This window comes from Cucurbita maxima, unplaced genomic scaffold (assembly GCF_002738345.1).
Source record: "Cucurbita maxima cultivar Rimu unplaced genomic scaffold, Cmax_1.0 Cma_Scf00070, whole genome shotgun sequence".
NCBI classification, from domain to species: Eukaryota; Viridiplantae; Streptophyta; class Magnoliopsida; order Cucurbitales; family Cucurbitaceae; genus Cucurbita; species Cucurbita maxima.
The window spans coordinates 416,951-431,606 of NW_019272086.1; the positions used below are offsets into that span (position 1 = coordinate 416,951).

The window sequence follows — 14,656 nt, forward strand, 5'->3', positions numbered from 1 at the left end:
ACCAATCAAGAAGAGATTACTAGAGACGCTGTAAAAACTACTAGTGCACTTCGTTATTTGTATTTCTTGGGATCAAAACCTAGGTAGAGTGAAGGGTATTTACAACAGAGGCTAGACTGTCTATTCCTAAAATACCTAAATCTCTCCTCTAGATCCTTTTTCTAAAATATCTGGATATCTTTTTTCTAAATATCTAATTCATTTTTTAAAAAATAAATATATGATGGGCTCATACAATTAATTATTTAGCTTGACTCTATTGGGCCAATAATGATATTTTAGCATATGTCAGTGCCCATCTGTTATCACTTTTTCGTTTCTTCTTTGGAAATCCGAAAGGGAAATGGAAAATTCTTGGTCAACTCTCCTATAAATATTTTCTTTTCACCTACCGAAGATAGGTTAAATCTCATTCTCTAAACTTTCTTTTCATCCAAAAACATCTTAACTAATTTAACCATTAGTACCGGTATGATAAGTACCATAACGATGTGTAGTTCTTTCTTCTTTTTTCGTGTAACGTTGAAACACCTTCGATAAATAGTTGTCCTTAAATTTTACCTTATTTTAATTTGGTCATCAAAGTTTTTTTTTTAAAAAAAATAATATTCAAGTTAAAATGAATTCTAATTTTGGATTAGAGAAATGTAATTAAGAAAGTGATGAAAACTATTAACATTTTCTATTTTTTCTTATTTAACATTATTGCCCATAGAATTTGACAAAAAAAAAAAAAAAAAAAAAAAAAAAAAAAAAAAAAAAAAAAAAAAAAAACTTCATTTTTGGTCAAGCTTACCATTGTTGTCTTTTAAAATGGACATATTTAGCCTTTAAAATTTATAAAAGTGTTCTAAAATGGTATGTTTGATGTTTTGTTGAACTTGGAAGAAAAAAAATGATATCTATTCAACCATCTTTTTTACCATCTTACCTATCTTTAATTCACACCCTCTTGCACATACTAAAAAATCATAACCTAATTCTAAAGAAAACCTTTGAATCTCGAAAAAAACAAAAATCAAGAATCTAAAATGCGTACATTCTATTCTTTTTTTAATTCTCGATATAATCGTAGGGACTTCCAGCAGTGATAGCTGCTCCTATCAGATGGGCAGCCCAACACTTAGAGCTAACATTTCAATCGAAAATCCACGTCCGATCAGAGTAATTGCATAATAGATTTCTCACTAACAAATTCATGTAAAAGAACTCTTGCAAAATTCCGACTTTATGACACCATTCAAAACCCTTTTTTTTTCTTCTCTTTTATTTCTCTTTTCTTCTTTACTTTATAGCAGAGTCTATTCATATCCCTAGGAGGTCAAAAATGACCCATTTACCCCTTATGGTTGACTTTAGTTCAACTTTTTCATATTTTAGTTTCTAGGATTTTTTTATGCATTTTTTAAATTCTATATTCTATTGAAATTTGAGTCGGAAGTCCCTCCATAAATCCTAAAAAATTCACTTTAAAAAAATGAAAAAATTTATTTTCGTTGGATCTCGAATTTTATATATACTTCTAAACACTTCCGCACTATATGCTAATAGACATTAAAGAATCGTTTATTTACACTCTTGTTGCTATTACCAAGTGGGATTGTGTATTTAAAGTGCATATTACTTCGATTAAGTTGAGAGCAAAACAACAAAGTTTATTCATGAATTGAAGGTAAAGATGATGTTAGAAAGCATAACAAAAGTAGCTTAACACGAACAAAGCTCACATATTAAAAACAATATTGCAATTAACAACGGTGAGTGCAATAGCAATGGCGAGGGAAGTGGTGACAATGACCGCCAGGGTAGCCTTCCTTTCGGCAACGAGTAGCGCACTTGTGGCTAAAGCAGAGGCCATGGTAGTGGTGGTTCCTGGACTTGCACATTCGAGCCTCAGCACCACGACCCATCATCTCTTCTGCAAATAACACATATTAGGAAGAAAGGAAGAAAGAAGAAATGGCAAAGATGGTAGGGTTAGACTTTGATTACCTGAAGAAGAGAAGATGAGGAGGACCAATAGGAGCACGGAGAGGAAGGATTTGTTCATCATCTTTACCTATTATCTTGTTCTTCACGTTGTGTGCAAAATGGGAGGAGGCACCTCTTATATATATAGCAACCCCCACTCCCAATAACCTTCTCATTCTTCCTTCTTCACTAAGGAAATACTACCCAATCTCTCATGCACACGGTATCCACTTTGTTCAAGCACACGGTTTGTTTCTTAATACCTGTTCGATGCAAATTTAAAACTTTACGTTTTCTCCAATAGTTTCAGGTAAAGGCAAGACACCCCTGTATAGTTGACGGCGACTTCACATCAAAGACCATGGAACTTGCATAAGGTAGTTGCATTTATTTTCGTAGATCTTAGGTTAGTGTAGGGCATTGTTATTTTAATATTTTCTTTTCTTTTATTTTAATTTACTTTGAATATTTCCTTTGTATTGTTTTAAGACCCTTTCGTAAACATATAAGTTACACATGGTTTTATGAAGTTGTTTGAAAGGAATGTTTTTGCATAAAGAAGCTATGTCATGCCATGTGGTAGCGACTCTAAACCAGTAGAAAATTAGGGTCGTTGCACACCTCGTAAAGGTTATTATCTAAATGTCAAAATCACATGGCAAACCATGAATTTTGTTTTAAAGATATCACCAAGAAGGATTATATTAACCAATTGGGCTTAAAATGTTGTGCCTATAACCGTCCAAGGATAAAATCATATCTCAATTAAAGACTTGGAACTAATTTTATGAGTGGTTAAGGACTTTGTCATCAAAGGTGAAGTCACAATGTCTTGGGACATTCTTATTCTTGTCATCCCAAATTCTATACTCGAACATGTGCAGAGCTGCCTATGAAGTAGCACTTCACAGCCTTAGCATCAAACTTATCTCTTTTCTCTGGATCAGTGTGAACATACGCAATATAACCAAAAGTTATAAAGTTAGAGTACTTGAGTTTTTTTTCCTATCCATATTTCTTATGGCAATTTAAACTCCAAGGGTACTGACGACCCTCTATTGATCATATAGGTTGCTGTGTTCATAGCATCCGTCCAGAGTATCTTTGGTAGTTGATCACTTGCGGATGTTTATAATAAAATGATGTAAAATTCACAAGAATAAGTCCAAGTATACACTATCACAAATAGCAAGTAATAAGTAAATTTTCGATTCCACAGAGAACCTATATTTTTTGTTAATTTTCTCACTGGAAATTAGGTGAGTTTTTGGGTAACATTCAAATGGTGTTAGTGATTTTAAACTAATTAAACGAAGTTAACGTGGAGTGCCACTGCTGTTGAAAAACAAAAAACGATGAGAAAATCAACAATAATGAGGAAGGTTCGGCTAAGAGAGTAGATAAGTTGTTGAGTTTTGTGGTGGATTGTAGTTTATTTTAATAGATAATCAAGCCCACTCCCAAGGGTCATGCATGATGATTACCTACATAATAGTTTGTAATTCCTATTAACAAGGTCTAGGAATATTCTTTCAAGAACTAGAATCTCTTACATTAATATTCTTGCAAGAACTAGAATACTTAAGAGAAATTCATTGTTCCCTCCCTTCATTGTTCCCTCCCATTTTCTCAATCAGATAACAACTTTTGTTTGTAAAGTGGTCAACTAAAATAATATGTAAATCATTAACAACTTTTTAATAAACTAAAAGCGCACCGTCAACATACTTAAACTACATAAAAAGCTCTCGCCTCTCTTATAAAGTTTAGTTCTCCATACAAACTAAATTAAATAGAGGAACTCACATCCCGATCATATTAAATAGATAAAATAAGAAAAGAGAGTAAGGAATTAGAGGTTCATCAAGCTTTGTTGTTGTTCTTCAATGGAAGCTCTCTTCCCTTGAGCTCTCACATCCACCTCTTTGCCCTAATCAATCTTTCTTGGTCTTCTTTTCCTTCGGCTGCCACAGTTGCTGGATTAGGGTTCTTCTTCTTCTCTGATTTTACAATCGTTCAAAGCAACCGAGGCTTCTACTGTCTAATCCAAACTTCTACTTCCTAAAATGTGGTTCTCTCCATTTTAGGTATCCTTTTTCTTTTATATTGTCTTTTCCTTCTCATTTAAGACTGAGAAAGGATAAAATCTTCCACCCAGGGTCAACAATTTGTTCCAAATTTGCCAGTAGTGTTGTTCCTAGATTTGCTACAGCACATGGTTCAACATAACTGTTCTGAAATTTTGCAAAATAACTCAATTAAATATACAGTTAGGCTCGATTCATACAAATTCATATTCTTCTTATGTTGAACCACAATGAACTATTTCATGCTTACTAATTATAACAAATAGAACAAATAATGAGAAAATGGTTTGGTTTAAGTGCATGATTAACTAAAAAAAAAACTTGATATAATTCTACTTTTGGAGACTTATTAGTAGTCATAATGAATCTGCATGTTTCTTGCTCACTCATTCAATGTTATGTTCATCCTTTCTACAACACCATTTTGTCTTGCCTTACTCGGAACTATCCTCATTAATCTAATTCCCTCACCTGCACAAAATATTTTAAACTTTGATTTGTCATACTCTCCTCCATTGTCACACCTCAAGCATTTGATCTTCAAGTTGGTATTATTTTCAACTTTAGTTTTCCAATTGAAGATTGTAAACACATTTGAATTGTGTTTCAGGAAATAAACTCATACATTCCTGTTGCGATCATTGATGAAGATGACGTAAAACTTTGATCCACCAAGTGATGAAATTGGAGATGGTCTCCAAATGTCTATATGGAGCATTTCCAACCGCGTTTTCTTCAATTCTCTAGAAGCTTTTATGAAGCTAACTCATTTCTGTTTGCTAAGAACACACCTCTCACAAAGACCCATGTCAACAGAATTTTGGCCTTCTGCAACTCATTTGATAATCAATATCTTCATTCCTTTAACACTCATATGTCTAAGTCTATTGTACCATAGACTTGAATTGGAAGCACTTTTAGCAACAACAGACATTTTTAGACACTCTTTAGTAGTTTATAAGGTTTCGAATTTTATGTCACCTGCAACAACCATGACACCCTTCACAATCTTCCACGAACTCTTTCCAAACTCTACTGCATAGCTGTGCTATTCAACTGGCCAATATAGATCAGGTTTTTCTTGAGTCCAAGAATATATCTGACATCTTGTAATGTCCACTGATTTCCTACTGTAGTTTGTCGTCGGCAAGATACACCTTCTCGAAATTTTCTGATTTAAAATTTCGAAACAATTACTTACATGGATACGAATGACACGATGCACTTGAATCCAAAATCCAAGATTCAGCCAAGTTGTCCACACTAAGGATTAAAGCATCCTTAGTATCTACTACTAAATATATTGAAAAATTGTCATCTCTAAATTTATGATTCTGCTTCTTCAGTTTTGTACAATCTGTCCAAAAGTGCTCTTTTTCTCCACAGCTCCAACACGTTACGTACGGTTTGTTTGGTGATTTTTCCGGGTTGTTTGATTTTGATCGCACATGTTTGTTTGGGCTCTTTAGTTTTCTTCATCTCATTCGATCAACAGAGAGAGAATTGTCTAATGAATCTTCAATTTTCTGTTTGCGAATACTTTCGCTAAGAACTACATCCTGAATTTCATAAAACTTCAATTTGTCAGATCCTCAAGACGCCTGATTATGGCAACAATAGTATCCCACGACTAGGTTAAAGATGACATCGAAATCAATGCTTTAATTTCATTCTCGAAACTAATTTCCACTCAACTCAATTGGTTTACAATCATATTGAATTCATTTCATCCTCGAGAACTGTTGATTGTGGCAACAATAGTATCCCACAACTAGGTTAAAGATGAAATCAAAATCAATGCTTTAATTTCATTCTCGAAACTAATTTTCACTCAACACAATTGACTTACAATCACATTGAATTCATTTATATGATCAGCAACATATCAAACTTCAGACATTTGTAGATTGAACAATCTTCACATTCATGGCCGATGATTCATATTTGACAACACCTTCAACAGATTTTACGTTGTCTTCTCCATGATGATGTTGAACGTCATGTTTCTGGAAAGCGTTAACCAAATCAACCCTAAGGTTTGTCGATCCTTGAGCTTCCACTACTATGTGGTCATGGTATCCGGCTTTACCCCCAACAAGGTTCATGAAGATCTTTATGGTACAAAGAATCTTCAATCTGCATCTTTCAGAAAATAAAATCAGATCCATCAAACTTCTCAATTGCAATCTTTGAATTGGGGGTTCATAAGAATCTTTATGTTACAGATAATCTTCAATTTACATCTTCCAGAGATCTAAATTAGATTTATTGAACTTCTCAATTGCAATCTTTGAACTTTTCATTTTCACAGATTGTGGTGAATTTCGCCTAGCTCTGATACCAGTTGTTAGGATCGCACAACTATGCACACACTCGATTTAGATGAACACAAAGAATAAGAGCAAGAAAATACAAGAAGGAATATTGGCTAAAGGTTTATATTGACGACTTTAGGTTTGTACAGTAAGATAGATTACAGAGAATGCAGAAAGTACATTTTCAAACCACTAAGGAGTATATATATGGTTCAATTTACTGTATATAGTTTTATTAGATATAATCCTCTATTATATATTACTATCTACCATATAAATATTTTTACGCGATTTACCATTATTTACTTTATATGTCATTTACTATATAGAGTTTTACTATGTATAACCGTTGACTAAGCTATAAATAAGCAGCAAACTCCATAACCTAAGAGAGTGGACCATCCTTGTATAGAAACAACGAAGCTTCTATATTTAGGTCATAATCCGTGGATAATGATCCTCTTCATTCGAGCTTCTCCAATGGCAGACTTTCGGCCTAGTTCAGTAATCTCTCAACAGATCGACTTGACCCTATAGAAGTACGTAGCAATTATCTTGTCACGTTGTAAAATTGACAACAGCTCGTTCGCTAGAAGGTGTAGCCTCGTATCGTTCTTCTGTGAGAACAACATCACGAACTTGTCCCATACTTCTTTTGGTGTCTTGTCATCCGAAATGTGCTATAGCATCTCTTCTACGATTGTAGTCATCAAGGCAAACATTGCTTTGCCTTCTTTTAGTTTTCATTTGCGCAAGGCGCCGTTAGAATCCTCCTTTGGCGGCGTAGTTTCACTCCCGCCAATGACTTCCAAAAGGGCATGTTCTTGTAAATAGAATATCATGTATGTTGCCCACGTGTTGTAGTTATTATTGAGTTTCTTGATTCCTCCAAAGATTTGGAAATCACCCATCGTGTTGGCTATACCTTAGTAATTCAAAACAATCTCTTTCGACACATAACTTGCAGAGTTACAAACTACTCACGACACAAAGAAACTCATTCACTAATAATCTCAAGAAATCGTTTCTGATGTGGAAGTTTAGATAGAGTTGCAACAACAGAGCATATCAAGAATTCAAAGAGATCATATAACCTACACTAACCTCGCTCTAGTACCAGATTGTTGAACATAACTCTTTGTGGGAGACACTCACACTCTTTATTAACACCAATCGAGAACAGATTACAAGAGACTGTGTAAAAACTACTACACCACTTTGTGCTTTTTATTTTTTAGGATGAAAACTTAGGTACGGTGGACGGATATTTATAGTAGAGGCTAGACAATCTATTCCTCAAATATTTAAATCTTTCATCTATATATTTTTCCTAAACTATATATGTATCTTCCTTTTCAATACCTAAATCATTTTTCTAAATATAAATATACAATGTGCTCATACAATTATTAAGTTTGAGCATATTGAGCTAGTGATGGTATTTTAATATATGTCAGTGCCCCTCGATTATAACTTTTTCCTTTCCTCATTTGAAATCGGGAAGTGAAAAATTCTAGGTCAACTCTCCTATAAATATTTTCTTTTCACCGAGTAAAGTTAGGTTAAATTTCATTCTCTAAACTTTCTTTTCACCCAAAAACAACTTAACTAATTTAACCATTAATGATAGTATGATGTGTACCATTGAGATGTGTGGTTTTTTTTTTTTTTTTTTGTCACGTTTAAACACCTTCCATAAGCTAAATTTATCCATAAATATGGACATTTTTATAGTTTCTTTTACCTACAAACCGAGATGTTAATTCAATAAATAGTTGTCATCCTTAAATTTTACCTTATTTTAATTTGGTCATCAAAGTTTTTGTTTAAAAACCTTAGTTCAATGAATTCCAATTTTGGTTCATATCTCACAGCAATGTAATTCAGCAAGGGATGAAAAATATTGAGATTTTCAAAAGGTATATATTAAATCTTTAAAATTTAGAAAAAAAATGTTCTATTTCAAACTCCCAATTTTAAATACTTTAATTAATATTATTATTTGATAATTGAGAATCGTTTTTATCTCTTTTACATAGTTTTAATTTACGCTAGTTGTGCATAACATACTAAAAATTATCAAAGAAAAATCACAAATCTCGAAGAAAACCAAAATACAGAACCTAAAATTCGTACATTCCTTTCTTTTTCGATTCTCGGTGGAATTGAATAGTTCAAAAACTCATAATAGATATTCTCAGTAAGAGATTCTTATGAACTAGCTCTCGCTAAATTTCGTCTTCAAGTCATTCAAAGTGGATCTTAGTTTTCTATCTAAAAATTCTAAGTTTTTTTTTCTTTTCTCTATCTTTTATTTCTCTCGTCTTCTTTCCACTTAGTAGGGTTTATTCATATAACTAATTAAGCAAGGAGGTCAAACGGACAAATTTACTCGTGAAGGTTGACTTGGACTGATTTGCTCAATTTTAAATCCCTCGATAAAATAAAAAAAAAATTGTACTTTAAAAAAAATTCGAAAAACTTATTTCTCATGGGAGCTCGACACTTTGATAGATCCTCGTACATAACTCTAATTCATTCTCACACAATATTTTAATAGACATTAAAGAATCGTTTATTTACACTTTTGTTGCTATTACCAAGTGGGATTGTGTATTAAAAGTGCATATTAATTCGATTAAGTTGAGAGCAAAACAACAAAGTTTATTCATGAAATGAAGGTAAAGAAGATGTTAGAAAGCATAACAAGAGTAGCTTAACATGAACAAAGCTCACATATTAAAAACAATATTGCAATTAACAACGGTGAGTGCAATAGCAATGGCGAGGGAAGTGGTGACAATGACCGCCAGGGTAGCCTTCCTTTCGGCAACGAGTAGCGCACTTGTGGCTAAAGCAGAGGCCATGGTAGTGGTGGTTCCTGGACTTGCACATTCGAGCCTCAGCACCACGACCCATCATCTCTTCTGCAAATAACACATATTAGGAAGAAAGGAAGAAAGAAGAAATGGCAAAGATGGTAGGGTTAGACTTTGATTACCTGAAGAAGAGAAGATGAGGAGGACCAATAGGAGCACGGAGAGGAAGGATTTGTTCATCATCTTTACCTATTATCTTGTTCTTCACGTTGTGTGCAAAATGGGAGGAGGCACCTCTTATATATATAGCAACCCCCACTCCCAATAACCTTCTCATTCTTCCTTCTTCAGTAAGGAAATACTACCCAATCTCTCATGCACACGGTATCCACTTTGTTCAAGCACACGGTTTGTTTCTTAATACCTGTTAGATTCAAATTTAAAACTTTACGTTTTCTCCAATAGTTTCAGGTAAAGGCAAGACACCCCTGTATAGTTGACGGCGACTTCACATCAAAGACCATGGAACTTGCATAAGGTAGTTGCATTTATTTTCGTAGATCTTAGGTTAGTGTAGGGCATTGTTATTTTAATATTTTCTTTTCTTTTATTTTAATTTACTTTGAATATTTCCTTTGTATTGTTTTAAGACCCTTTCGTAAACATATAAGTTACACATGGTTTTATGAAGTTGTTTGAAAGGAATGTTTTTGCATAAAGAAGCTATGTCATGCCATGTGGTAGCGACTCTAAACCAGTAGAAAATTAGGGTCGTTGCACACCTCGTGAAGGTTATTATCTAAATGTCAAAATCACATGGCAAACCATGAATTTTGTTTTAAAGATATCACCAAGAAGGATTATATTAACCAATTGGGCTTAAAATGTTGTGCCTATAACCGTCCAAGGATAAAATCATATCTCAATTAAAGACTTGGAACTAATTTTATGAGTGGTTAAGGACTTTGTCATCAAAGGTGAAGTCACAATGTCTTGGGACATTCTTATTCTTGTCATCCCAAATTCTATACTCGAACATGTGCAGAGCTGCCTATGAAGTAGCACTTCACAGCCTTAGCATCAAACTTATCTCTTTTCTCTGGATCAGTGTGAACATACGCAATATAACCAAAAGTTATAAAGTTAGAGTACTTGAGTTTTTTTTCCTATCCATATTTCTTATGGCAATTTAAACTCCAAGGGTACTGACGACCCTCTATTGATCATATAGGTTGCTGTGTTCATAGCATCCGTCCAGAGTATCTTTGGTAGTTGATCACTTGCGGATGTTTATAATAAAATGATGTAAAATTCACAAGAATAAGTCCAAGTATACACTATCACAAATAGCAAGTAATAAGTAAATTTTCGATTCCACAGAGAACCTATATTTTTTGTTAATTTTCTCACTGGAAATTAGGTGAGTTTTTGGGTAACATTCAAATGGTGTTAGTGATTTTAAACTAATTAAACGAAGTTAACGTGGAGTGCCACTGCTGTTGAAAAACAAAAAACGATGAGAAAATCAACAATAATGAGGAAGGTTCGGCTAAGAGAGTAGATAAGTTGTTGAGTTTTGAGGTGGATTGTAGTTCATTTTAATAGATTCTCAAGCCCACTCCTAAGGGTCATGCATGGTGATTACCTACATAATAGTTTGTAATTCCTTTTAACAGGGGTCTAGGAAAATAATTATTCATAACTCTTGTATTAGTATTCTTGCAAGAACTAGAATACTTAAGAGAAATTCATTGTTTCCTACCCTTTTCAGAATCAGATAACAACTTTTGTTTGTAAAGTGGTCAACTAAAATAATATGTAAATCATTAACAACAACTTTTTAATAAACTAAAATCACACCGTCAACATACTTAAACTACATAAAACGCTCTTGCCTCTCTTATAAAGTTTAGTTTTCCATACAAACTAAATTAAATAGAGGAACTCACATCCCGATCATATTAAATTGATAAAATAAGAAAAGAGAGTAAGGAATTAGAGGTTCATCAAGCTTTGTTGTTGTTCTTCAATGGAAGCTCTCTTCCCTTGAGCTCTCACATCCACCTCTTTGCCCTAATCAATCTTTCTTGGTATTCTTTTCCTTCGGCTGCCACAGTTGCTGGATTAGGGTTCTTCTTCTTCTCTGATTTTACAATCATTCAAAGCAACAGAGGCTTCTACTTTCTAATCCAAACTTCTACTTCCTAAAATGTGGTTCTCTCCATTTTAGGTATCTTTTTCTTTTATATTGCCTTTTCCTTCTCATTTAGGACTGAGAAAGGATAAAATCTTCCACGAAGGGTCAACAATTTTTTCCAGATTTGCCAGTAGTGTTGTTCCTAGATTTGCTACAGCACATGGTTCAACATAACTGTTCTGAAATTTGACAAAATAACTCAATTAAATATACAATTAGGCTCAATTCATACAAATTCATATTCTTTTAATGTTGAACCACAATGAACTATTTCATGCTTACTAATTAGAACAAATAGAACAAATAATGAGAAAATGGTTTGGTTTAAGTGCATGATTAACTTGATATAGTTCTAGTTTTGGAGAGTTATTAGTAGTCAGAATGAATCCACATGTTGTTTGCCCACTCATTCAATGTTATGTTCATCCTTTCTACAACACCATTTTGTCTTGCCTTACTCGGAACTATCCTCATTAATCTAATTCCCTCACCTGCACAAAATATTTTAAACTTTGATTTGTCATACTCTCCTCCATTGTCAAACCTCAAGCATTTAATCTTCAAAGTTGGTATTATTTTCAACTTTAGTTTTCCAATTGAAGGTGGTAAACACATTTGAATTGTGTTTCAGGAAATAAACTCATACATTCTTGTTGCGATCATTGATGAAGATGACGTAGAACTTTGATCCACCAAGTGATGAAATTGGAGATAGTCTCCAAATGTCTATATGGAGCATTTCCAACCGCGTTTTCTTCACTTCTCTGGCAGCTTTTATGAAGCTAACTCATTTTTGTTTACTAAGAACACAGCTCTCACAAAGACCCATATCAACGGAATGTTGGCCTTCTGAAACTTCTTTGACAATCAGTATCTTCATTCCTTTAACGCTCATATGTCTAAGTCTATTGTACCATAGACTTGAATTGGAAGCACTTTTAGCAACAACAGACATTTTATACACTCTTTAGTAGTTTATAAAGTTCCGAATTTTATGTCACCTGCAACAACCATGGCACCCTTCACAATCTTCCACAAACTCTTTCCAAACTCTACTGCATAGCCTGTGCTATTCAACTAGCCAATATAGATCAGGTTTTTCTTGAGACCAAGAATATATCTGACATCTTGTAATGTCCACTGATTTCCTACTGTAGTTTGTTGTCGGCAAGATACACCTTCTCGAAATTTTCTGATTTAAAATTTTGAAACAATTACTTACATGGAGACGAATGACACGGTGCACCTGAATCCAAAATCCAAGATTCAGCCAAGTTGTCCACACTAAGGATTAAAGCATCCTTAGTATCTACTACTAAATATATGGAAAAATCGTCATCTATAAATTTATGATTCTGCTTCTTCTTCAGTTTTGTACAATCTGTCCAAAAGTGCTCTTTTTCTCCACAGCTCCAACACGTTACGTATGGTTTGTTTGGAGATTTTCCCTGGTTGTTTGATTTTGATCGCACATGTTTGTTTGGGCTCTTTAATTTTCTTCTTCTCATTCGATCAACAGAGAGAATTGTCTAATGAATCTCCAATTTTCTGTTTGCGAATACTTTCGCTAAGAACTACATCCTGAAGTTCATAAAACTTCAATTTGTCAGATTCTCAAGAACTGCTGATTATGGCAACAATAGTATCCCATGACTAGGTTAAAGATTGAATTTCATAAAACTTCAATTTGTCAGATCCTCAAGAAGAACTGCTGATTATGGCAACAATAGTATCCCATGAAGAACAGTATTACAGAGAATGCAGAAAGTACATTTTCAAACCACTAAGGAGTATATATATGGTTCAATTTACGGTATATAGTTTTATTAGATATAATCCTCTATTATATATTACTATCTACCATATAAATATTTTTACGCGATTTACCATTATTTACTTTATATGTCATTTACCATATAGAGTTTTGCTATGTATAACCGTTGACTAAGCTATAAATAAGCAGCAAACTCCATAACCTAACAGAGTGAACCATCCTTGTATAGAAACAACGAAGCTTCTATATTTAGGTCATAATCCGTGGACAATGATCCGCTTCATTTGAGCTTCTCCAATGGCAGACTTTCGACCTAGTTCAGTAATATCTCAACAGATCGACTTGACCCTATAGAAGTATGTAGCAATTATCTTGTCACGTTGTAAAATTGACAATAGCTCGTTCGCCAGAAGGTGTAGCCTCGTATCGTTCTTCTGTACGAACTTGTCCCATACTTCTTTTGGTGTCTTGTCATCCGAAATGTGCTATAGCATCTCTTCTACGATTGTGGTCATCAAGGCAAACATTGCTTTGCCTTCTTTGATTTTCCATTTGCGCAAGGTGCCGTTAGAATCCTCCTTTGCCGGCGTAGTTTCACTCCCGCCAACGACTTCTCAAAGGACATGTCCTTGTAAATAGAATATCATGTATGTTGCCCACGTGTTGTAGTTATTATTGAGTTTCTTGATTCCTTCAAAGATTTGGAAATCACCCATCGTGTTGGCTATACCTTAGTAATTCAAAACAATCTCTTTCGACACATAACTTGCAGAGTTACAAACTACTCACGACACAAAAAAAAATCATTCACTAATAATCTCAAGAAATCGTTTCTGATGTGAAAGTTTAGATAGAGTTGCAACAACAGAGCATACCAAGAATTCAAAGAGATCATATAACCTACACTAACCTCACTTTAGTACCAGATTGTTGAACATAACTCTTTGTGGGAAACACTCACAATCTTTATTAACACCAATCGAGAACAGATTACAAGAGACTCTGTAAAAACTACTACACCACTTTGTGCTTTTTATTTTTTAGGATGAAAACTTAGGTATGGTGGACGGATATTTATAGTAGAGGCTAGACAATCTATTCCTCAAATATTTAAATCTTTCATCTATATATTTTTCCTAAAATATATAGGTATCTTCCTTTTCAATACCTAAATCATTTTTCTAAATATAAATATACAATGTGCTCGTACAATTATTAAGTTTGAGCCTATTGAGCTAGTGATGGTATTTTAATATATGTTAGTGCCCCTCGATTATAACTTTTTCCTTTCCTCATTTGAAATCGGGAAGTGAAAAATTCTATGGCAACTCTCCTATAAATATTTTCTTTTCACCGAGTAAAGTTAGGTTAAATTTCATTCTCTAAACTTTCTTTTCACCCAAAAACAACTTAACTAATTTAACCATGAATGATAGTATGATGTGTACCATTTAGATGTGTGGTTCTCTTTTTTTTTTTTTTTTTTTTTTTTC

The 14,656-nt window shown here is 33.7% G+C and overlaps 2 protein-coding genes across 2 annotated transcripts; both read right to left on the reverse strand.

The window, feature by feature from the left end:
* Positions 1-1,603: 1,603 nt before the first annotated feature.
* On the reverse strand, positions 1,604-2,081 carry LOC111472391 (defensin-like protein 1). The gene is made up of 2 exons (XM_023118082.1): positions 1,993-2,081; positions 1,604-1,918 (listed from the first exon to the last, which is right to left on the reverse strand). The coding sequence occupies exons 1-2, from the start codon at positions 2,051-2,053 to the stop codon at positions 1,749-1,751; spliced, it is 231 nt and encodes a 76-aa protein (XP_022973850.1). The 5' UTR covers positions 2,054-2,081; the 3' UTR covers positions 1,604-1,748.
* A 6,936-nt stretch (positions 2,082-9,017) lies between these two features.
* Positions 9,018-9,463, reverse strand: LOC111472392 (defensin-like protein 1). The gene is made up of 2 exons (XM_023118083.1): positions 9,375-9,463; positions 9,018-9,300 (listed from the first exon to the last, which is right to left on the reverse strand). The coding sequence occupies exons 1-2, from the start codon at positions 9,433-9,435 to the stop codon at positions 9,131-9,133; spliced, it is 231 nt and encodes a 76-aa protein (XP_022973851.1). The 5' UTR covers positions 9,436-9,463; the 3' UTR covers positions 9,018-9,130.
* Positions 9,464-14,656: the final 5,193 nt, after the last annotated feature.

Bases quoted from the DNA above. Each gene is read 5' to 3' on its own strand.
- LOC111472391 (XM_023118082.1), bottom strand. From the start codon at position 2,053: ATGATGAACAAATCCTTCCTCTCCGTGCTCCTATTGGTCCTCCTCATC. The intron at 1,919-1,992 runs GTAATCAAAGTC...TGTTATTTGCAG, and splicing joins CCTCATCTTCTCTTCTTCAG to AAGAGATGATGGGTCGTGGT.
- LOC111472392 (XM_023118083.1), bottom strand. From the start codon at position 9,435: ATGATGAACAAATCCTTCCTCTCCGTGCTCCTATTGGTCCTCCTCATC. The intron at 9,301-9,374 runs GTAATCAAAGTC...TGTTATTTGCAG, and splicing joins CCTCATCTTCTCTTCTTCAG to AAGAGATGATGGGTCGTGGT.